This window comes from Sorex fumeus, unplaced genomic scaffold (genome assembly GCF_029834395.1).
Source record: "Sorex fumeus unplaced genomic scaffold, SorFum_2.1 ptg000033l, whole genome shotgun sequence".
Lineage (NCBI taxonomy): Eukaryota > Metazoa > Chordata > Mammalia > Eulipotyphla > Soricidae > Sorex > Sorex fumeus.
This window is the reverse complement of record NW_026606090.1, coordinates 513,236-538,711: the sequence shown is the minus strand read 5'-3', so window position 1 is coordinate 538,711 and position 25,476 is coordinate 513,236. Positions and strand designations below refer to the sequence as shown.

At 43.2% G+C, this 25,476-nt stretch overlaps 1 protein-coding gene across 2 annotated transcripts in view; it reads right to left on the bottom strand.

Annotated features, from left to right (window-relative positions):
• Nucleotides 1-10,977: 10,977 nt before the first annotated feature.
• PGGT1B (protein geranylgeranyltransferase type I subunit beta) overlaps nt 10,978-25,476 on the bottom strand; it is a 32,559-nt gene continuing 18,060 nt past the window's right edge. For both annotated transcript variants that reach the window (XM_056116796.1, XM_056116795.1), the window contains 4 exons: nt 19,425-19,470; nt 18,367-18,551; nt 14,678-14,786; nt 10,978-12,074 (listed from right to left, as the gene is read on the bottom strand). In XM_056116796.1, the coding sequence (XP_055972771.1) occupies nt 11,893-12,074; nt 14,678-14,786; nt 18,367-18,551; nt 19,425-19,470 (522 nt within the window). In that variant the 3' untranslated portion in view covers nt 10,978-11,892. The remainder of the gene's footprint in view (nt 12,075-14,677; nt 14,787-18,366; nt 18,552-19,424; nt 19,471-25,476) is intronic.

Genomic DNA, 25,476 nt, shown 5'->3' with positions numbered 1-25,476 from the left:
AAACAAGGGGTCAAGGCACTTTGCCTTGCCTCCTGCTGACCCCAGTTTGAGTCCCCAGCACCACATATAGTCCCCTAGACACTGCCAGGGGTTGTCACTCGAACACAGAGTCAGGAACAAGTCCCTCAGCATGCCAGTGGCAGCTCTGAAACTGAAAACAAAACAAAGGAATTTTTTACTTATCTAAGTTTCATTTATGAGGTATGTCTAATTAAAAAAAAGTTTCATTGTTTACATAGATGTTAATAGATTATATCAAAAGTTTTCGATAGATTATATCAAACCCCCACCTCTTAACTGCTCTTAAGACACTTACTTCCTTCTTCAGAGCTGGCCCTAGGCAACAAAGCCAGCTGGATTTAAAGCTGGGTGCTTAACAGTCTTGTTAATCTTCAGGTTTCCTGAGGCTGGAATGATAGGACAGCAGGTAGGGCACTTGCCTTGTGCACAGCCGACCTGGGTTTGACTGATACCTAGCACCCATAGGCTTCCCCAAGCTTGCCAGGGGTGACCCCTGAGCACAGAGCCAGGAGTAAGCCCTGTGCACTGATGGGTGTGACCCCAAAACAAAAGCAAACAAAATTCGATAAACTTTATTTCTCATCAGAATTACTCTTGGGGCCTAAAACCAAAGGCCGGGGGAGATGACGTGATGGCTCACAGGGCTGGAGCATGTGCTTTCGGCCCTGGGTTCCATTCCCCGCACTGCACAGTTCCCAAGCACTGCCGAAAGCTTGCGAAGAATCTGGATTCCACTGAACAATAGTCTTCCTAAATAAAGGAAAGCACTGAACTTGTCAACTCCAGTTCTGAGTGTGTCCCCAATACAGGAAGACTTTTAACACAAACCCTTCATGATTAACAAAACTCAGAGTGTTTTAAATAATATCAGGTACTATCTATTGCTAGTTAAATTTCCCTGATCACTTTTAAATACTTTCCAGGTTAGTTCAAGCAAATTAGCATCCAAAGTCCATGCTGACGCCCCGAACCCGTGGCCTGTGTGGAGCCTGGCTGGCCTGAGACCAGACCATCTTCTGCGGCTACTGGTCTTGCATCTAGGACACGCATCACTGCCGTTCTCCATTGTGGAAGAAACCAAACTGGCTTTAGGAAGTCCCTCTGGTGACAAGTGTCTGGGTGTGTCCTTCAGGTGCATTTTATCTGCTTCTCTCGACTGGTTAGAAAGAGGTGATTAGATTCAGTTGCACCTTTCTCATGAGGTAATTTTTTTTTTTTTTAAATATAGGAGTACTGCTGATTCAGCCACTGACTGAGCAAACTGAAACAGGAATGAACTCCATATTACTTTAAAAAAAATTATTGAGTATCGGTGAGATAGACCATTACAAAGCTGTTCATGTTTGGGTTTTGGTCATACAATGATCCAATACCGATCTCTCCACCAGTATATACTTCCCACCACCAATGTTCCCCCCTAACCCCATTTCCTTCCCACCATCCCCCAATACCCCGCCCCCCCCCGCCTCCCTCTATAAGAGGCACTTTCCTTCTCTCTCTCTCTCTCTCTCTCTCTCTCTCTCTCTCTCTCTCTCTCTCTCTCTCTCTCTCTTTTCCTTTTGTGCATTATGGTTCGCAATACAGGTGCTAAGAGGAGAGGCCATCATGTTTGATGGGGCATTCAGTATTTTTATTGGGACAGGAAGGCTAGAGCAGCTTTTTAACTGGGTGTCAGCTTTGAAGTGTGGACATGACGATTTCCCGGCTATCAGTGTGCCAATGAGTGCATGGCCTGTTGGTTGGCTCCACCCTTAGATACCTGGGGTAGATTAGGAGATGTGGGAGGGTCCCTATTCCACTTCTCCACCAGTTTTCGCCCCAATGTCCTGAGAATCCACCAATGGTTCCTGCCTGGGATCCATCATTCTTTCTATATTCATCAACTTGGAATCTTTCTAGAGAAGAAATTCTCCCTCATCCACCAAGATTTCTTTAGATTGGAAATGCGTGTGCCAAGGTAGCTGGGAGCTGGTGCAGCTAAAGCAGCACGTTTGCTTCAGGGATATGGAGGCAGTCGCGGGCAGCCGAGGGTGAGGTGGGCCCTGCCATCCTCCTGGCCGCCTCCCTGTTCCACCGCCGGAAGCTCCTGTGAGACCACGTTCTTGATCCTCTCCAGCCCGTTGCCTGATTCTACTCTCTAGAAGGTATTGCTTGGTTTTGCATGTGGAACATGAGCAGTCTGGTGACTGGGGGGGGGGGGGGGGGGTGGTCAGAGGGCTCCGGAGGGGTAGACAGTAACTTGCAGCACTGTCTGGAGCCAGCTCAGTTGCATGAACACGGATTACACAGAACCGCAAGTGTGGATGCACAAACACCTTCGCGGCAGTCCTTGGACCTCACCTTACCATTCGCTGAGCTCCTAAGCCTTTAGGCCTAACCCCCCATCTCATGCGCTCCTGTCTAAGCAGAAACCACAGTTGCCACCACAGCTCAACCTTCTTCCATGGTTGAAGCCCTTTACACGTCTGAACTTGACAACAAGCCCAGCTCTGTTCACCTCTGGCCTTTCTAGAGTGTGAGCTGCAAAGCATTGTGGGAGCATCTGGACAGCCCCGTGCCTAGCCTGGTGGGGGCCACACCCAGTCCTGAGGTGGGGATGTGGCTCAGAGGCAGAGAACTTGCCTTGCATGCGTGAGTGCCCTGGGTTCGACCCCCAGAACCACACACAAATACACGAAAATAATCATATAAGATACTGCCTTCACAAGAAGAAAACATCCAACCCCATCAAAAAATGGGAAGAAGAAATGAACAGAAACTTTCTCAAAGAAGAAATTCAAATGGCCAAAAGGCACATGAAGAAAATGCTCTTTATCACTTCTCATCGGGGAGATGCAAATCAAAACAATAGTGAGATATCATCTCACACCACAGAGACTGGCACACATCCTAAAGACCAAGAACAACCAGTGCTGGCATAGATGCATAGAGAGAGGGACTCTCCTTCACTGATGGTGGGAATGCCAACTTGCCCAGTCTTTTTGGAAGACAATATGGGCATTCCTCAAAAATCTAGAAATTGAGGATTTGACCCAAAAATACCACTATTGGGAATATACCCTGGGGGACCAAAAACACAGAACAGAAACACCATCTGCACTCCTACCATTGCAGCACTGTTCACAATAGCCAGAATCTGGAAACAACCAAGTGCCTGATAACAGACAACTGGATAAAGAAACTATGGCACACCTACACAATGGAATACCATGCAGTCGTTAGGAAAAATGAAATCATGAAATTTGCCTATAAGTGGATGGACATGGAGAGTACCATGCTGGGTGAAATGAGTCAGAAGGAAAGGGACAGATATAGAATGACTGCATTCATTTGTGATTACACAACACACACACATCACACACACACACACACACACACACACAAAGTACGAGACTAATATCCAAGGCCAAGAAAAACAGGGGCCAGGAGGGCTGGTCAATGGTTGGAATCTACCACAGGTCTGTGGAGGGCAGAGGGTAGATAAAACAGAAGAGATCAATACGACAATTGTTGGAAATGATCACACTGGATATGAACTGAGTGTTGAAAGTAGGTAAAGGGATATATATATATACACATTCACACACACACACACACACACACATATATATATACACACACATAAACTTTTTTTTCTGTAAAATGTTTTTTTTTTGCATCATGGATTTTTTTTTTAATTTTTATTAGTTAAACACCATGAGGTACAGCTGTAGATGTACAAATTTTTGTGCTTGGATTTCAATTAAAAATGATCAAATACCCATCCCTCCACCAGTGCCCATTTTCCACCACCACGGATCCCAGTATCCCTCCCACCCCCATCCCCCCACCCCATCCTGCCTTTGTGGCAGGATATTCCCTTTTGTTATCTCTCTCTCCTTTTGGGACACACATAAACTTCCAGCATCTGTATTGCAAAGTAAAATGCCCAAATGGAGGAGAGGGAGGGAGGGAGGAAGGGAGGGAGAGAGGGAGGGAGAAAGGAAGGGAGGATGGAAAGTAGAGAGGGAGGGAGAAAGGGAGGGAGGGGAGGGAGAGAGAGAGGGGAGAGAGGGGGGAGAGAGGAAGAGAGAGAGAGAGAGAGAGAGAGAGAGAGAGAGAGAGAGAGAGAGAGAGAGAAGGTGCCTACCATAGAGGCAGGCTGGGGCAGGGGAACAGCTGGGGGGGAGGGTAACTGGGGAGACTAGTGCTGGAAAATAAACACGGATGGAGGGATGGGTGTTGGAATGCTGTATGACTAAAACCCAATCACGAACAACTTTGTAACGGTCTATCTCACAGTGATTCAATTAAAAAATCTTTTTTTAGTTGTAAGGGCTGGACAGAAACTAAAAATAAATTATCTATTTAAAGTTAAAAAAAAAAAAAGATATTGCCTAAGGGCTGGGAGATAGTACAGTGGTTAGGGTGCATAAGTAGTCCCCACTAGCCCTGAGCTTGTTTCTTGGTGACACGCCCCCTAAATATCAGTTGGGGGGCAGCCCTGCAGGACCGCCAGTACCATGGTGTGTGGTCTTGGGAGCCCCCCAGCACTCCCAGGGTGGTATGGGTAAGCCCCAGCACCACCACGTCCTTGGGCCTTGCAGTGAACCACTGGCCTGGTTGGCCAAGAATTGCCAGTGGGGCTCCCACACCTCCTGAGCACCATCTGCCAGGTACCCCCTAAAAGACACTGCCTAAACCACTATTCCTACTGCTTACTCCGTGATTTAACCATTAAATATCCTACAGCAAGTCTCGAACAGGAAACACACTCGAGCAGAATATCCTCTGTGGATATTCAAGAGTGGTGCTCAACTGCTGTGATTCAGACAGCAAGAGAAAAATCCATTAATATTCTAGCAGGCTACTTCCATACGCTTTATCAAACTGACGATGCGCCTTGACTCCGTGGAGACTTTCTAAAGCTCTACCATGCTCCCTGATTTGCTCCTCTAGGACTCAAGGAAAGAAAATTGGCTTTCATCCTAAGACCAGTTTGTCCACTGAATTTCATGTGCCTTTCTTGTTCCCACATGTACTTAGAACTCTTTTTCTCTTGAAATATTTATAAGGTGCTGGGGATGTGGCTCAGTGGTAGAATGTTATGTCCCACAACATGCTCGAGGCCCTGGATTGGATCCCTGGCAACGCAAAATAAATAAGGGAGCGATTTATAGACACATATAGATGCGTAGGAAATTATAAATTATAGAGAAGACCCAAGTTCTATCACCCACCTTCTCCAGTAATGAATCTCACATAACCCCAGTTGTAATAAATGACTGCATTATTAGTCTATATAATTATATATATTCACACACGCACATATATATAGACTTGATTAATCTTGCATGACTTAAGTCTTTCACCGTTTTGTCTTTCAAGAGTTTCATTTTCCCCCGTTTTCAGCATATGTGTATGTATACATATATATGTGTATATATATGTATGTGTTTTGAAGATTAAGTTTCTTTTCATTTTCTCTTTTTTGTAAGCATAGAAGAGGTTTTTAGCGCTGAAGCGATAGTACAACAGGTAGAGTAGGTAGGGTGTTTGCCTTCATGCAGTCGTCCTGGATATTATGCCAGGCATCCCATACGGTACCCCAAGCACGGCCAGAAGTAATCCCTGAGTGCAGAGTCAGGACTAACCCCTGAGCATTGCCAGGTGTGATCCAAAAAGCAAAAGAAAAAAAAAGAAAAGAAGGTCTTTAAGTATGGTTCTAACTAGCTTAGGTTTGTAAACGTATAAAGCCTTTTTTTTTCTTCTTTTTGGGTCACACCTGGCAATGCACAGGGGTTACTCCTGGCTCATACACTCAGGAATTACTCCTGGCGGTGCTCAGGGGACCATATAGGATGCTGGGAATTAAACCCAGGTTGGCTGCGTGCAAGGCAAACGTCCTACCCGCTGTGCTACTGCTCCAGCCCCACCTTTTATTCTTTTCAGCACACATTTTTATTAAACTGTGATCATACATACAGAATAGTGCACAAATCCAAGTGTCCAGCTTGGTAGATACTCATTGAGTGAACACACCCATAGGCAGCAGCTCCGTCACCCAAGGAACGGTGCCAGTGCCAGAACTACTGGCTCTCTTCACTTCCTGCTGAGCTAATGCAGCCCAATAAACAAGGATCTACAGACTCCACAGATAAACCAAATGAGTCATGGAAGTCAAGATTACTCTGGACGGAGGGAGGGACTGATAGTGGAGCTAATTCTTACACCCATCTTGAACCCAGTCCTAACTGAAGGGTAGAATCCTAAGTGATACTTTCAGTTGTACAGAAATACTGTCCTACTAAGTGCTCGAAAATGGTCAACACTTTCCTTTGGGTTTTTCAGATATAAAAACACATCTGCAAAGTGTTTTTTTATTTTGGTGAACGGAACACCCAGCGGTGCGCAGGGGTTACTCCTGGCTATACTCAGGGGACCGTATGGGATGCTGGATACTGAATAGTCTGTGCGCAAGGTAAGCGCCCTACCCACTGTGCTATTTCTCCAGTCTCCTGCAAATTGTTTTATTGCTTCCTTTCTAATTCACACCTTTGTTTTGTCTAACTTGATTGGCTAAAACCGCCAACACAATTCTAACCTCTCCTGTCCCTGCTACCCCCAACATAATTCTAGGTGGTAGTGGATTTGTTTTTGAATTTCTTAGAAAATGTCTTTTACTTCAACATTAAGATACTGGCTCTGGAGCAGACACAAACGTTCATGAATTATTCATCAAGTTTTACTAAGCATATTTAACACGCTAAGGGCTTAACTCTAATGCCTCTTCTGTAGAAATGGAGATAATATGATTTTTCTCCTTAAATTTTATCTTTTTTCTTAATTTTGGGGCCATACTTGGCTGTGCTCAGGGACCACTCCTGGTGGTGCTTGGACCATATGCAATGTTGAGGATTTGAACTGGAGCGGACAACATGTGAGGCGAGGCTCTTCTTATTTATGTTGTTTTGGGGCCACGCCTGGATGTGTTCAGGGGTTCCTCCTAGTGGGCTTAGGGGGCCATATGGGGTACCAGAAATTAAAGCTGGGTAGATAACATGCAAAACAAGCACCTTACCCACTATATTCTCTCTCCAGCTCTCTCATTAACTTTTAACATGCTCTATATTGATGGATCATTTAGTATCAAACTATTCTTACATTCATATAGAAACACAAGACATCCCATTGGTCATTATTTACTGCTATAGAAATACCATAAGTCCATTTGGTCATTATGTATTGCTTTCTGAAAGTGCTGTTGAACTATTTGCTAATGTAATGTTAAACTTTTGCATTTAGTTTTCTTAAGCTGAAAAGTCATTTCCTCTTTGGTACGGTGTGTGTCAGGTTTTGTCAGAAACAATGTCACTCACATCACAAGATAATTCTGGAGGCTCTGGGGCGGCACTCCACTCTGAGGTTCAAGATTCTTCTCTAACCTTTGGAACTGCTTAAGCATTAGGATGAGTTCCTTCATTTTCGGGCCATGCCCTGCAGTGCTGAGAAGCTACTCCTGACTCTGCTGGGGGTACTTGGGGGACCATGCTCAGCACCTGGCCCAAGACGGCTGGTTTTAGAGGTTTGCTGGAAATCCCCTTGAAACAATCTGGGCCTGACATTTTTGTTAAGGGCTTGTTCATTTTGTGGTGACTGATGTGTTTTAATTTCCTTATCTACTAGGGTAACTTGGCAGTTTGTTTTTTAAAGAAATGCCAGTTTTCTGATTCAATTACTTAAGGCATATTCTAATTCTGGAAAATTTTCTGTTCCACAGAACATGTCATTTAAATGTGTGCATTTTTTACTTCTTCCCTTTTCCCTAGTAAACGTGTGGTTTGGTCTGTCCCTCTTATTCCTCCGCCCCTATCCCTGATTTTTACTTACCTATTCCCTATCTTTCTGTTTACTTTTTCCTGGATAAACTTAATTAAGAGTTGTTTAACTTTTGGCAGTTCCTCTTTTTATCAATTTATTTCTGAACACTGTAGATTTTTTTTAACTTCTTTTAAAATCTTAGGGGCCAGAGAGATAGTACAAAGGGTATGCCATGTGCAAGTGGCAGACTCAGGTTTGGTCCTCAGCACTTCATATTGTCAAGAGGCTTCCAGGAGCGATCCCTGAGCACAGAGCCAAGAGTAAGCCAGCACAGCCCCATGCGGCCCCCAAATAAAAGCAAACAAAAACAAAATTAACTATTTTAATATTATGCTTTCATCAGTCATGTCTTTCTTAAGTGCTTTTCTTGTGTGTCTGGTCACTGGTGCTGGGGCCTGGCTAGGGTGGGTCACCTGGCAAGGAAAGTGCCTTCCCCTACAGCACCTCTGACCATCTCCCTGGTTTAAATCTTAGGTCAGGGCCCACCCTGCTCAGGCAGAGCCATCAGCCCAGCCCTGCAAACAGGACCCCAGAGCCCCCCTCCCCCCCTTTTTCCTTTTTTGGGTCACGCTTGGTGATGCTCAGGGCTTACTCCTGGCTCTGCACTCAGGAATTACTCCTGGTGGTGCTTGGGGGACCATATGGGATGCCGGGGATTGTACCTGGGTCGGCCGCATGAGAGGAAAACGCTCTCCCCATTGTGCTACTGCACAGGCCCCATCCCAGAGACCATTGTTACTTCCACCCCCAGGGTCAGCCCACTGGCCCGCCCAGGGCCATCCAAGAGTGGCTGCCTTCCTCCCTTCCTCTTGGTCTGAAGCCAGCTCCGGTAGTGGCCTGTCCTCACTCCCTTGTATCCTGAGGTTACATCTTGCGGACATTCTATCATCTCAAGAACTAGATGGCTGCTGTCAGCTTCCCCAAGTTTCACCTCAGTGACATCTCTGCCTGGCACGGGAAAGAAGTCTTAGTAACATTCCCTTTAGCGCGGTTATAACAGAAATTAGAATTAGGATGCTTCCTGTACTTCAGGATCCTAGGTGCCTACTAGGCTCTGTGCCTCTCTTAGTGCCCCTGCCCCTGTGAAGCATCTCCTCAGGTAGGGCTGAGCACAGGGCCCGCTGGACTGGCAGGGCGGGGGCAACGCCCGAGCCCCTCCTCAGGTAGGAAGCCCTTCAATACAACCAGACCGAGTCTCCAACCGCGTTCCACTATCTGCAAAACTTTTATTTGAATGTGAATGTTTATACAGAACTAGTTAAAGCTCTTATGCATACACACATATTATAATGAGGTCAAGTCTGAGAATGCTGCAGGTGATACAGACAGTTCCATTGTGCTCTACAGGCCGACTGGCCTTGCTTTTGTGCAGATGCTCAGGACAAAGCCCCTCCTCCTCGTCTAAACGACAACACAGTGGGCAGAGGGCAGGAGCTGAGCAATCCAAGTCCCCGCGCCCCACTGTTCCCCTTTCTCATTCTGGTGCCACTGCTGAATGGAGGTAGGCAGAAAACAGAGCGCGTGCTGATTTTATGGATCGGCGCCTTTCTGCAAATGTCTATCTGGTGCAAGTCAGGAAGCGTTTCTTCGCCATTCATTCTGGCCTGACATTTTGTCAATGCGCACCTGCGGAACATGAACACCCCACAGGTGTGTAGTTTCACGGGAGGCCCCACAGTGAGAGGCACACCATCACCAACCATCATAGGCTACTGAATTATACAAGGAGTTATAAAAGATTGAAGAGTTTGGGACTGGGGGTGGGGGGGGAGAGAGGGTAAATGGGGACATTGGTGATGGGAAATGTACACTGGTGAAGGGATGGGTATTGGAACATGGTATGACTGCAACCCAATCAGGAACAACTTTGTAACTGTGTATCTCACGGTGATTCAATTAAAAAACAAATCAACAACCAAAAAAAAAAAAAATTTAAGAGTTTTATGAAACTTTTACCTCAGGATTCTTTCATTTATGAAAATTGCCATTACTTTACTACCTTACAATCACTAATGACAACTCAGGAAAAACAATCTGAGCTTTTTATGCAGTTCTAAAATTATTTCACAAAACTATTTTAACCTCCATTGTCAAAGAAAGGAATTATTCTGAGATATGGACACCTTAATTTGCCAGGACTTAAATAGACACAACTATAATGTCAAAGCAAAGGATCATATCCCTTAAACTTACTTCTTCCCAATATCAGAAAATTAAGACTAGTTCTAATTTTAAAAGTTAGGTATCAACCCCATGCACCAAAAGATGGTTAACTTTGGTAAATTCGGGTTGAAAATAAAGCATACCAATCATGATTTTTTCAGGTCTGTCGAGATTTCCTTTGGGGAAGATCAGAATTTTAGAGTCATTTTACTTCAATTTGAGAAAAATTAATCTTACAATACCCAAAAGTGATATAACATTTTTATACTAAAAGTTGCAGAAAGAACAATCAACATTCATTGCCATCGAGACTTAAACTTTGTTCCAGCTCCTCAGGTCAGCACTGGACACTCATCTCAGGGTGTCACAGAATGACAAAACTGATGATTTGTCGAGAAACTGATTACCAAGCAGACGGGCTCTCACACTGCACGGATTGCAATTAATGAGCTAGTTGAGATTTAAAAACACAAAATGAAAAAAAACCCCATTTTTTGGGGTCTTTTTGGCCTCCTAAGCAGTGTCCAGAGTGCTGAGGGGTTACTCCCAGTTATACACAGCTTGCCGTGTGGGTGGATGGGTCAGTTGTCTCCGGCAAGGTGCCAGGTGCTGGAGGCCAGGGCTACATGTAGCAATGCCGGAGCACGTGGTGCTGGGGACCACTCAGGGCTTCCACGTGCCACTGAACCAGCTCCCTAACCCGAAAACCCAGTTCTCAGCACCCAGGCCATTCGCCCCCATTTACCTAAAAATAAAAACATATCAAGGACCTGTACGGAACTGCACCATTAAATTTACTTGAGCGGTTCGGATTTCTTAAAGTTTGTTATTTGATTTAAAAAAATAGAAAAGTATCTGTTTAAAAATGACAGCAGCTAAGACACTGGAACAAAATGAAAATGTCAAATAGCTTAAAAAAAAAAACCCAAAAAAACCCCAAAACCGAAACCTCTCAGCTACCTAAGTATAATTTACAACATCATGTATCTCAGAGAAATAAAAACTCAAATGCCTTCCGTCTAGACAAGGCTTCTTTCCCCAGAAAGGGAAAAAAGGAACTGGTAACTCAAAATCAAATCAAACGGTGCTCTGATTTGTCCCAGCACTGTCTAAATGAATGATCCACAGAGCACAAAGTTTTCCCATTCTTCACAATCCCACATACAGTTAAATTATTTGTTCCTCAGTCATATAATAATCTTCTCAAAACAATCTCCCTTTAGAAAAATTATTGTATTAGTCATCTATTCATTCTATGAAGTTAATCTCATTTATATAGGATATACAAGTTTAATTGGCACACTTTACTTAAAAGAGAAAATAAGTCACTCTTCCTTAAAAAATTATGGGATCGCCTGTTTCCAAAGAACAATCCCAGATACTTAATTCATTAAAGCAATTTTCTACCATCAGCAGACAAGTTTTCAACAATCACTAAATGTTTCCCCCAAAGATTATCACTGCTATTATGAACTGTAAACTTCTTTTGAAGAGTTGAGTCCATTTTATAATATAGAATTTGTACTGAAGTTGCTTCTTCTTCTTTTTTTTTTTTTAAAAAAGGTAACTCACATACAGTTAATTTGCTCCAAAGAACTTCTTAGAAATATAGTATAAACTTCTAAGAACCACGACTGAGTGCACCGCGGTTCTGATTTCAGCAAAGACATTCTTGAAACCCAGTACAAAGGCGACTGGCTCAGGACCATATCCCAAAGTGACACAAGCACAAATTTGGACTGTAAGACTACCTCTTAAAAAAAAAAGAGCACACTTGGTTATAAATGGCTTTTAACCTGGAGCTACAATTATGCTACCGATCTCCCCACTCTCCCCGTCACAGGTCAGTCATGTGGAGACGTGAACATTCTCTGAGCTCGGCTTGGAGTCCTTGGTTTCCCAGCTCTGATGGAGATCTCGAAGGCGTTCAGAAGTTCGTGTGCTTACGTTCAGGGCAGGATGAACTTTACAAATTCCGCTCTCCTCCATTAGTGACAGGCCACAGATCCCGAAGTATGCATGCAAAGCGTCTAAAAACGAACCAAAACACAACATTTATTCTTATTTGTATGTGGCACAACACAAGCTAGTTATGTATTTGCATGTCCACCACCCTATTAAAAATTTAGAAATATGCTTGATGTAACTTCAGAAAGGTTTGCTTTCCTCATGCCTGAAAGACCGACTTTTTAACAACCAGATAACGAAAACAGACGGTAGCAGTTCTGAGTGGAAGAGGAGCCATTCCCAGTAGCCCCTGTGGCTAAAGGACCTGAGGGAGAGTGGCAGTGGTTAAAGACTCCATGCTTTACTGGACCTTCTCCTTCGTGCAGAATAAAAAAATAAGGGGTCCTATTTATCATAAAAGCTTTTTCATAGAAACGAAAATAAAGGGGCTGGAGAGAGAGCACTGCAAGTAGGGCATTTGCCTTGCATGCGGCCAAACAGGGTTTGATCCCTGCATCTCCTATGGTCCCCTGAGTACTCCCAAGAGGAATTCTGGAGTGCAGAGCCCAAGTAACCCCTGAGCATCTTCAAATGTAGCCCCCAAACAAAAATTAACCAACAAATGAAAATAAAGGGGCCAGAAAGAGATGGTCTAGGAGTTAGGCCTCTTTCTTTGCCTGTGGCTAACCTGGTTTGATTCCTGGGGTGATCCCTAAGCACATAGGCAGGAGGAAGCCCTGAGCACAACTGGGTGTGACCCCAAACCAAAAAATAAAGAAACCCCTGATTAGAAGAAATAGTGACCCTTCCTAAGATTTATCTCTGCCTCAGAACTATGTATTACCTTAATATTATGTTAAGTGGAAGGAGTCTTTGAATGGAGGGGAAGGTTTGGCCCATAGCCAGCAATGCGCAGGCATTGTCCCTGGTTCTGTACCCAGGAGTGATTCCTTCTGGGTTTCGGAGACCGTATGTGGGGCTGGAATCCCTGGACTATCTCTCTGACACTAAATAAAAAAAATTCAAGAAAAAACCCAAACAAACCAAAAAAACTTATTTTGAAATGCAGTTATCATGTCTAATTCTATTAGGGTAAGATCAGAGATTGTGAAAATATCTGGCTTAAACTCACATTCTAGAGGGTTCTAATGCTGTGAGTGCTCAGAGCATTCTTTTCCTAAACTGGCTTCCCTTGCTATCTTTCCCTTCCTCCACTGAAGCAGCTACTGAGATCACACGCCTCTGCCCGTCCCAGAGCGTCTATGGACTGCTGAAATACAATTCAGCAGTTATGGTAATCTCACCCAAGAAAAAAACCTTTTGTATTGGAGCAGAAAAGAATTATTTCTATTTTTGAATGAGACATTATTACAGGCTCTATAACTATTCAAGTTCAACACACCAAGTCATAACTTGTTAAAGTATTAGAGAAAAAGAATTTGCTCATCTGAGTATCACTTAATTTTCAAAAGAGGAATGACAAATAGTTCTGCTTACTATTCAACATTATGGCATTTTTATAAGGACTGTACTGAACCTGTGTAAAGCTTTGGGAAGAACGGTCATTTTGACAATATTAAAACTCTGACTCACGAGCAGGCATTTCCATTTCCTTGTGTCCTCTATTTCTTCTTCAATCTGGGTCACCTTAACATCTCTTTCATGTCTAACTGCCATGGCAAGAACTTGCAATATTGGATTGTGTAATAGTGGTGAGCAACCTTGTCTTGTGCCTGGCTGTAGAGCAAAGGCTTCCAGTGTTTCATCCCTGAGTATGATGTCAGCTTTGGGTTTGTGGCAAATAACTTGAACTATATTGAGGAAAGTTCCTTCTATTCCCATTTTATTGATAGTTTCTGAATGGCCAGGGATATAGCTCAGTGACTGAATACATGCCTTGCACATGAGGCCCTGGGTTTTATCCAGACTCAAAAATGAAAACAATAAAAATAATAAGAGTCAGGACGGGTCAAATGAGTCTACTGTCTCTTAAGCAGGGACTACCTAATCACTTCACACGAATTAATATACTGCTAGGGGAAATACTGGGGAAAAAGGCAAAGTCTAACAATGTATTTTGATAACCAAAACCTTTTTTATGTATCATCTAACAACCTAAATCTACCTGAGAATCATCAACCTACTTTTAATTAATTCTGTGTGTTGGTGTTATGCGCAGGGATGCAGGAACCCTACAATTTTCTCCTCTCTTCCCCTTCCTCCCTCCCTCCCTCCCTCCCTCCCTCCCTCGTTACTCACTCTAGCTCTATCTTAGCTTCAGGATTTCTACACTGAACACTGAGCTGTGTCTAGGAGGTGAATCTGGGCCTCCTGCAAACATATACTTCAGCTTACTGAGCTGCCCCTCCAATCCACAGCTCACTTTTTTTTGGGGGGGTCACACCCAGTGATACACAGGGGTCACTCCTGGCTCTGCACTCAGGAGTGACCCTAGGCGGTGCTCAGGGGACCATATGGGAATCAAACTTAAGGTCGGCCATGTGCCAGGCAAATGCCCTGCCTGTACTATTGCTCCTGTACCCCCACAGCTCACTTTTTAAAATGTTATTTAATGTAACTTATCACTATGGTTAAATTTTCTATTGTACCACCATCTGACAAAGATGACTAAAGAGCTACTCAAAAGTAACAGTTGCTGTGGACTTCTACAAAAAGAATAAATTACCTGGATGACTATCAGGCCATTTGGCAAATCCCCCAACAAGACGATCTTGAGTTGATAAGATGTAATTTCTATTTTTTTCAAAGTTAGTGTACTGGAAAATTTTCAGAAGCTGAAACGAAAGGACAAATCGAACCTTACTGATATAAAATGACTCCGTTTCAAGCTATCCTATTATTTAAATATGCTTTCTCTATTAACGCTTTGAAAGGTTTCTGGGAACTTAAGCACTTAACAGTAGTCACCCACTATTATTGTTTTTAAAATCTTGTCAAGTCTCCTTTTCTTGAGCAACTACTTCCTTTTATTTTGTGATTGAGCTCAAAGACCCAAGCTTTCTTTTTACTGTATTTTAGGTTCTGGGTCTCCACAAGATGGGGGTTCAACTGAGCTGCACAATGAGATGACGGTGTGTGCAGCCCTCTACTTCCTTCTTTTAGCTTCTTTGTGCCACATTAAGTTCAAAACACAACCTTCTGAACTGCTCGACTCATTTTATTTATTTTTGCTTGGGGGCCACACCCAGCAAACGCTCAAGAATTACTCCTGGCAGTGCTCAGGAAACCATATGGGATGCTGGGTATCGAACCTGAGTCAGCAACATCCAAGACAAGTACCCTAACCCTTGTACTCTCTCTCTAGCCCCCAGTCAAGTCATTTTAAAAAGTGAAATTTCATCTTTTTAAATGTTAGCTCTTATGATAGACTTTTAAGCTATTAGTTATAAACTAGTAACTAATACTAAATATAGAACAGAGCAATAAAAATTACTAATTAGATTCTAGAGAAGTCTTACTGGAGGATTATAAAACATTGTAACTCTTTAGAAAAGATAAAGGGTAAAAAAATATGGTATAAAAACTGTGGATTTGAAGCAAAACAAAATTGGGAGAAAGAAAAATACCAGATGATTTCACTTATGTGTGGTATATAAAGAAATAAAGCAAAGGAATAAAGACCAATGAGAATAAAATCTTAGACTGACCACAGACTTTGAACTGAGGAGCAGAAAATTGGGCTAAACGGGTAGAGGAAGTCCAGTAAACTGTGGTGGGAGAGGAGTATTAGGAATTCGACAATGTTCTGGAGTGCCCTGGCTCTCCACTCAGGAATCACTCCTGGCAGTACTCAGGTGACTATATAGGATGCCGGGGATCGAACCTGGGATGGCTGCACGCAAGGCAAACACCCTACCCGCTGTACTATTGCTTTGGCCCTCATCCATCTTGATTTTCATTAAGAAAATATAAGGAGAGACTGGAGCAATAGTAATAGTACAGTGAGTAGGCACTTGACCCAGGTTTCATCCCTAATACCTCATGTGGTCCCCTTTAGCACCAGCAGGAGTATATTCCTGAGTGCAAAGCCAGAGTAGCCCCGAACTATTGTTGGGTATGGCCCTAAAACAAAATATAAAGAGATGCTCAACAATCCTGAAGCTAGAAACATTTTTCCTCATGAGTACATGGGTTATTACTTAAACTATAACCATAAAACTGTACTTGGCTGAGTAATAAGCTATATTTACATGATGATAATAAGCAGTGATGACTAGTCTTCAAATTTAGAATCAACATCTATGCAAAGCATGGCATTTGATTATTGTTACACAATATTTCATAATTTCATAAAATTTTATAATGTATAAATTTACATTATAAAAGCAAAGGTAAGAAGATAATATTAAAAGATTGTAGAGGAAGGCAAAAAGCTCAGAACTAAAAAACGTAAAATAAAATAACAGGTTAATAATTTGCTAAGAGAAAAAAAGGGAGGCCAAATCCTTATCATTTCATAGCTGGGAATCAAAAACTGCATGGAAGTGATATAGAAAAATCAGTATATTAAAAGTTATGGTAGGTAAAATCCCCAAGAATTAGGGTTTAAAAAAAAATGTTTAAGGATTGCTGCTTTTCGGAAGCATCGAAAGGAGCAGAGGTAGCACAGCAGGAAAGAGGCTAACAGTGTGCATGGCTAACTCAGGCTGGACCCCTGGCACCAACTATGGTCCCCCAAGTCCTGCCAAGATGATCCCCAAAGCCAGAGCCAGGAGGAAGCCCTGAGTACTGCTGGGAGTGGCCCCACACAAACAAAAACAAAAATAAAAACAACCCAAAACAGCAAAAATGAAAGTTGTCAAAGACGACGAAGATCATATTGAAAGACTCAAACTGGTACCTACAACGTATCAAAAGCCAACTTAAATTGGTACCTACTAGAATCACGACCATCCTGTTATTCGTCGATTGCCTCGAGCAGGCCCCAGTAACATCTCCTTCATCCTAGCACTGAGATTATATTCAAGGCTCTTTAGGAGAATGAGACCCATCATTGTTACTGGTATTTGGCATATTGGGTATGCCAGGGGAGTTTGCCAGACTCTGTCGTGTGGGCAGGCTACATTCGGTAGCCTGCCAGTTTGTCCAAAGTAGGAATGAGATAATAAAATGTCATAATAAGATGGCATGCGGCTGCAAATGCGGCCGTGTGGTTCTGGGAGCTGGGTTTTACAGTCTCTGAGTCTTGGCCGTTGGTGGGATTACACGGCGCCAGGGGGCCAGTTATAGCTCAGAGGCAGAAACTGCTGTGTATACATGAGATCTTAGCTTAGATCCCTGGAACTGTAAACAAATTTCACCTTCTAGAAAGATAATTTAAAATAAAATAATGGAGCAAAACATTAAAAGAAAAAGAAGTCCACAAAATCCTGAAACCCAATTACTTCTTTTTGAAAACTAGGGAAGCATCTCATTTTTCTGAGACTATTATTAAAATAAAGGGGGGGAAGGAAGAATTTAAAAGTATTCATCTGCCATTTTCTAGACTATATATCTCGAGTAAAGTAAAAATCTATTAAAAACTCTGTTTTTCTTTTTTGACGGTGCTCATAGTTGGCAGTGGGGGAGCTCAGGAATAAAACTTGGGTTCCCCTATGCGAGCACGCACTTAGCCCTTGGGGCTATCTCTGGGCTAAAATCCTTGGTAGTAAATTTTAAAAGAATGACAGAAGAACATTACTTTATAGTCCCTAATGTCACAGTGGACCAAAGCAATAATCCTCAATAGCTAAGGGTCTAAAAATATTCAAAAATAGTTTTCTGAATTTATTTCAACCACACTTATGAAGCTTGTTAAGAGGAACAGTGAGATATTATATAGAAGATGAGTCAAGACTTTCTTAGATTCCAGAGTATCAGAATGAGAAGCTAATTTTTTGAAGGTACCAGAGCAATATGAAAAGAGTGACTACTGGGGAGGTTGTTGAGTGACTATTTAGAAATAGGCAGTAAAGACCAGGGGGAATGTGGGAGCAAGTTAGTAATTAAATTTTAGTTTAAAAAAAAAAAGAAAACCTTTACAAGTTGTTAAAGAAATAACTATGATTTTCCCCACAAGAACTCTGTGGGCATCACAGCTCAGAAAGATCCTTAGGTGGACTATTAATTTTGGAGGCAAACTTTTTACAGTCTTATGGAAATTTCAGGTAGCACAAGAGATAACAGAACTTCAGTGAAACACAGACACACACACACACACACACACACACACACACAGACTTGCTTGGCCTGAGAGACAAAATTAAAAACCAGAGTCTAAAACTAACACTACTTCAGGAATCATGCCAAGGCCAGATTCTCGAGGCTGAGTTTTCACTGCACAGGGCGGGGTCTCTGGGGTTGTCATTCCCTCACCTTCAGAGTCGCTCCCACCCAAAAAGAGTAGCAGGTGTCCACGGGCTTGTTGGGGCGCCCGTGGTAGCCGTTCTGCTGCCGCATGATACACCACCGCTTTATCCTGTTCAACTCCTTTTCTGAAAAAACTTCTTCCAGCTTGCCCATCAGACACAGGGAAGCAATGCCACAAAAAGTTGATCCTCCTGTCAATCAAAACCAGAGTACTTTAAAGCTCAGATCGGATGTCGAGGAAAATAGCACGAAATAGTTGGGAGTTCTAGGAAACAGTAAAATAAAATTTTATGATTACTTTTTAAAAAGAACTGCTAAGCAATGCAAATGAAAACAGTCATTGAAGGCTATATTTTATATAAGTATACACATACACACACACACACACAGACTCTGATGAAGACACGTTTCAAAATCACATGGTTAATGGCAGAACTGAAAGTGAAATCTAGGACGACATCTCTCAGGTCAGAACACATCACCCCCAAATGATCCAAATTCCTTTAAAGACAGTTTATGAATATACTGCCTAAGAACTGAAGTTCCATTTTCCTGATGCTGGACTGATTCGTACATTTAACAGTAATGAGCCAGAAACTGTTGTGAAGATATACTAGTTAAGAAATTTAAAGAAGAAAAGTGTGAGCCAGAGAAAGGAGCAAGGTGGGGGCAGAGAAGAAAACGTCACTTCCAAGTAACAGGCACGGCGGGAGCCTGAATCAGCCCCTCCCCGCCATGCCCTGCAGTTCTGAGTTCTAATCCCTAATCAAGCAAATGCAGCTGACACCGTCAAGGGAGCCCGCAGCGGTGAGGACACCAAGAGTCCTGAGAGGAAATCATCTTGGGCATTCTGGAGGGTATGAAATGTAACCTGAAGTCCCTTCCAAGAGGCAGGCAGAGAGAGATCAAACAGGAGGAGGCAAGGGGGCCACTGCAGTGATGCAACAAGTCAGGCCCCCAAACAAGCAACGTCCTCTTCCAGAAGGAACGACTCAGACTTTGGGGGGCTCCCCCTGCAGCCCCGAGGTGGACACTGCCTGCTGACTGGTCTGAAGAGCTCTTACCATGAGATTCAAGTCCAGCTCCCTGGGCCAGCCCATTGTCATAGGACTGAAAAAGAAAAACATCGTAGAGTTTAATGGGTGGGTGAAAATGATAGTAAAAGATCAAGTAAATTGCAATCACATTAATGTCTGGTCTCCCAATGGGATTTTATTCCTACTTTTTTTTAACCTTCCAAAATACATACTCTGTCCCACAAAAGAGCGAGGAAACAGACATTTTAAGTAGCTCCATCTTGTGAAGATGGGCACTCTAGCAAGGCAATCTCCACGAAGTACTAAGCATTTCTGAGAACAGACTCTTCAGAGATATGACCCAATGTTAAAAAGCCCCATCAACCCTATTCCTTTTCCATTTTCAAAATCTATGAGTTTAGGGGACATTAAGAATTTTATACTCAAAAAACATTAGAGGCACAAACAAATCCTTTTTTTTTTTAAAGTAATTCTAGGTAGCCAAGGATAATGGTGCTGGAGTAAACTTCAATCTCTCCACATAGCACTATAACACTGTAGCAATGTCCTCCCATTGTTCATTGATTTGCTTGAGTAACATCTCCATTGTGAGACTTGTTGTTACTGTTTTTGGCATGCCGAATATGCCAGGAGGAGCTTGCCAGGCTCTGCTTTGTGGTCGAAATACTCTCAGTAGCTTGCCAGGCTCTCCGAGAGGGGTGGAGGAACCGAACCTGGGTCGGCTGCGTGCAAGGCAAATGCCCTACCCACTGAGCTATCACTCCAGCCCATCTGTCCACATGTCCAACAAAATCAAAACAATGTAAGAACCACAAAAGTATATAAAACTGAAACCACAGCCAAATTGGAAGACACTTCTCAAGCACCAAATTACCCACAACAGAAAAAGAAACATTAGCTTCCACTATCTGTGTCTTACAACCCTCGTAAATTTTGTTTTTGGGCCACACATGGCAGTGCTCAGGGTTTAATCTTGGCTCTAGGCTCAGAGATCACTTCTGGCAAGTCTTAGGGGATATATGGGGTTCCCGAAGTCGAATCTGGGTCAATCACATGCAAGGCAGGCGCCCGACCCACAGTGCTATCCCTTCAGCCCCTCCTGGCACAATTCTGCTGAGAGTAAAGGCCATCTGTGAGAAATCGTGAGGAAGAGAATAGCAGGGAACTCAGGATCTCAACTCAGTACCAAAGCGTGTTAATCCTAAATATGAAATATAAGCAGTTCTAGTTTGCACAGATCCAAAATACAAATTTACATTCCATGCTCGGTTCATCAACAGCATGAACAGCTCTGTTCAAATTTAAGTAGCCACAGTCGACTACACATAAGCAGTCATAGGAAGTCCAAACATGCTACTAGCTCGTCAGACCACAAATCACATCATCAATAGTTGAGCTCCTGATCAGTGACCTGATCTTGCCACCTTTTCACTGAATGTTTTCCAATTCACACACATAGTGAAGTGTGTGGCTTTGCTGCCTCACTGTCTCTTGGGGATAAATGCCCACGACATTTTTTTTCTAAGTCAGAAAACAAGAGAGGGTTGGTCAACCAAAAAAAGAAAAGATAGTAAAGAAATGAAAAGCAACAATACTAGAAGTGAAACTGAGATCAAAGAGTGACAGAAGGAAAAAATCACTGATCATCAGAATGCCAGTAGCAGAATTTGTAACGAAAGGGATGGAGAAAAAGAGGCCCAGGTGCAGAGGCAGGCGCCCAGGAGCTACAGCACACAGTTTGCATACCGGAGTCCTAGGGATTAACACCACAAGTACTAAGCACACATTCCACTGGTGTGGCAATGTGGAAGCTAACACACTAGTCACTGGTGAGAAAATAAGGTGGCCGACCCATCTTCTGGAGAGAAAACGGGTACTACTAATAAAATGACATTCATTTACTTTTAATGTTTGATATTCCTGACCTCTGTATTTACCTTCTAATTAAGCAGCTCTTCTAGAAATACTCTGAAGATGCATTTCCAACATATATATCTGCAGAAGTTAACTGGACTACTGTATCTGAAAAGTAAGTGGACTAGACAAAGAAGGGTTGAAAACTATGGCTCATATACACCCTGGCTTAGTATGAAATCATTAAAAAAAAAAAAGGAGTGGGGTTGGAGCAACAATATAGTGTGTAAGGAACTTGCCTTGCATGCAGCTCACCCAGGTTTGATCCCTGGCACTGCATATGGTCCCCCAAGCCTATCAGGAGTGATTCCTGAGCCAGGAGTAAGCACTGAGCACCACCAGGTGTGGCCCCAAAACAAAAGCAAACAAAAAAGAATGAGAAAAATCTCTGTAACCTGACATTGATTCTTAAATTACACTGTTCAGTGTGAAAAGCAAATTGCACCCCACCCCAAAAAAAACCTATCTCTGGCTTGCTACTTTTGGAATAAGAAAGAAATAATAAAAATATACATAGGGGCTGGAGCGATAGCACAGAGGGTAGGGCATTTGCCTTACAGGTGGCCGACCTGGGTTCGATTCCAAGCATCCCATATGGTCCCTGAGCACTGCCAGGAGTAATTCCTGAGCACATGAGCCAGGAGTAACCCCTGGGCATCGCCGGGTGTGACTACCCCCCCCCCCCCAAAAAAAAAGCAAAAAAAAAAAAAATTACGTATTTGGGCTGGAGCGACAGTGTGGGTAAGCAGTGCCTTACATGCGGCTGACCTGGATTTGATCCTCAGCATCCCTCTGGTTCCCTGAGCATTGCCAGGAGTAATTCCTTGGCACACAGTCAAAAGTAACCCCTGAGCACTGCTAGGGGTAGCAGCAAAACAATCAAACAATATACACACCTATCCATCCGCCTTGTATGTGTGTGGCCCTGGGCATGATTCCCACCCAAAATAAAAATATGCCCATGTATCTGTTCATAAAAATGTAATAAAGGGGCCAGAGATGCCTCTAGACCCCGCACCAGTCTGTCTCATCCGGGGCAACTCGGATGGGGGCAGGTAAATTCTCCTCCCTGCCCCAAGAGAGCCCAGGCAGCTGAAAACCTCCAGAACTCGATCACCGCCATGCTCATGGCCACTCTCCACACGCTTTCCACATGCTCAGATGAGCCTCACCCGTAAGTGAATCTGCTGTATAACCGTATTTTGAATTTTAAAATTCCTGGAACAACATTTCATACTCTACACCACTGATGTACCAAGAGTAGCACACCACATTTGATGGGGTTTAAAGTAGAAGGCAACCAATCTCATGGGGCGGGGAATACACACACACACACACACACACACACACAAGCTATATGTATATAGCGCATAATGCCAGTTCCAGCCACAGCCACGCTTAAGACCGCTCTCCACACGTTTGAACAAGCCTTACGCATGAAGGAACTGGCAGAGGAACCCAGGTGTACGAGACCTGGGGCGCAGATCTTTAAGCCTGCTTGAATTGGGACTGTGCCTCCTCCACCCAGATCCCCCATCTTCCGGGTATGTAGGCGTTACCCACCAACTGCCCCCGGCACCGTGTAATCCCATCAACGGCCAAGACTCAGAGACTAGAAAACCCAGCTACCGAAGTGGCCACATGACATCTTATTATTTAGTTTTTACTCTGGAGAACCTGGCAGGCTACCAAAAGTATCCTGCCCACATGGCAGAGTCTGGCAAACTCCCCGGGGCATATTCAATATGCAAAAACCAGTAACAATGATGAGTCTCATTCTCCCGACCCTGAAAGAGCCTCTAATGTGGTACTTTCTAAATTTCTAGGGCTAGGATGAAGGAGACGTTACTGGTGCCTGCTTGAAGAAATCGATGAACAACAGGATGACAGTGATATATATATATATATATCTGATATATATATATGGATATGGATATATATATATCACACACATATCTCACACACGGCTCAACTTTTAACGAACATGTTAGTAAACTCTCATACAAGGGCTTAAATGGCTCCAGGGTGAAATACAACAATCTTCACACAGGTTCCTTAAGGAAATTTTTTGGACTATTTTTAGCGAATTATTCTAACAAGCAATACAAAATAAGTTGTTTTGGTACTGCTTTGGGGGCACAGTTTGGGGTGGTAAAATTTGGGGTGGTAAAATTCAAAAACTGGAAAGGTGCAATGGTGGTGGGATTGATGTTTGAATATTACATGTAATAAATTATTGTCAACAACTTCATAAAAATTAAATGAAATTTTAAAAAATGTAATAAAGGAAGGACAAACCCCAGCCCCCACTCACACACACAGATGCATGAAGGAAGGTTACTACAGAGAATGGGAAGCCGGTAAATGTGAGCATTAGAAAAGGTGAGGTAGGGAGTTACAACTCTCTTCATACACTTGGTAGTTTTGACTACAGAACCCAGTCAGTATTTTACATACTCATAAACGAAGTTGAGTGAAACAAAAATGGAATCCAAACAGAAACAAACAACTGTATTTCAAATAAATAACACAATCATACTAAGGGGAGAAAAAAAAAGAAATAATCCATGGATTTCTGGAATACATATTTTGAGTATTCTGTGGACAATGGGAATCCAATTTGTCACTGCCAGAGAAAGGTTACAGGGGCCAGAGTGATAGCACAGCAGGTAGGGCGCCTGCCTTGCACACGGCAGATCCAGGCTCGATCCCCAGCATCCCACATGGTCCCTTGACCACCGCCAGGAATAATTCCTGAGTGTAAAGCCAGGAGTAACCCCTGTGCATCACTGGGGGGTTTGGGAGGGTGAGAGAGTGTGTGTGTGTGTGTGTGTGAGAGAGAGAGAGAGAGAGAGAGAGAGAGAGAGAGAGATAGAGACAGAGAGGGGGAGAGAGAGGTTACAAACATAGGAAGGCTAAAATGAATCCTACAGTGTGAATTGAAACATTGAAATACTAGGTATTAGTATGGCTTGATGTTAATTTTTCCAATTTTGGGGACAGACCCAGTGGTTCTCTGGACTGACTCCTGGTTTTGTGCTCAGGGCACCTTACAAGGCTCCTTGACTGAACCTAAGTTAGTGGCGTGCAAGGTAAGCTTCACGATAAAACAGATGCAGATGCATGTATATGAGTAACGGAGGAGGAGCATGTGCAGACCGGAGTATATCCTGGCTTGCCTCTGAGAGTGCTAATGATATGCTAACACCAACAAGCACACCTAATGCTCAGCCTCTTTCTAAACATCACTTTCCAATTCCAAGAAAAAGGACTCCCCGAAGAACAGATTCAGGGTTGGAATGGAGCCAAGTAAAAGATAAGCAGAAGATCTGGGGTCTCAAGGCAAGGAAGCGCGCAGAGAATGAAGGCTTGGACTGTGGGTAAGGCGCTCGTCTTCCATGCAGCCTACCCAGGTCTCTCCTACGGTCCTGGCACCTCCTACGGTCCCCTAAGCCCCGCCAGGGGTGGCCTAGTGCACAGCCAGGAGTAAGCCCTGAGCACGGCCAGTGCGGCCCAAGAGCCAAGAAAGGGAGCAAGTCCAAAGGGCATCAGAGCCTGCCTGAAATGCCTGTCACCAGTCATTATGGGGAAATCCCAGCAACAATATTAAGGAGAGGAACAGTAAACTGCAGAGTAACAACCAGAGTCCACAGTTATAACCAACAAGGGGCAGGCAGAAAGAAAGCTTTGTCTAACGAGAGAATCGTAACTCATAATTAGAGAAGTAATGATAGAACTGGAAAACCATCAAATGCATTTTAACATTAATGGATCAGATTGTTGAAAGACAGTATATTTAACAATCTCGTCCCAAGATGCTGAAGGAAAAACTGCCAACTTTACATAGAAAAAATATGGCATATGCCAACAGAGACAGGTGACAAGTTCATTCTCACCAGGAAAATTGTACTATCTGTACACCTGCAGATACAAAACACTGAGAACATTCTCATTTCTGTGGCAGTCTATGCCCCAAAGGCCTATTACCTACTGTCCTACATTCCACAAATCCCCTCTGCACATAAAATTCAAGAAAATGTCTGATCTTTTGCCTCCAATTTTTTCACTGTAGCATTAAACTCTGAATCACATTCACACTTTCATCCAGTTAAAACAATTCCACTCCTCTAAGAAAATGCTTTCATTAAAACCATTTTAAACACTC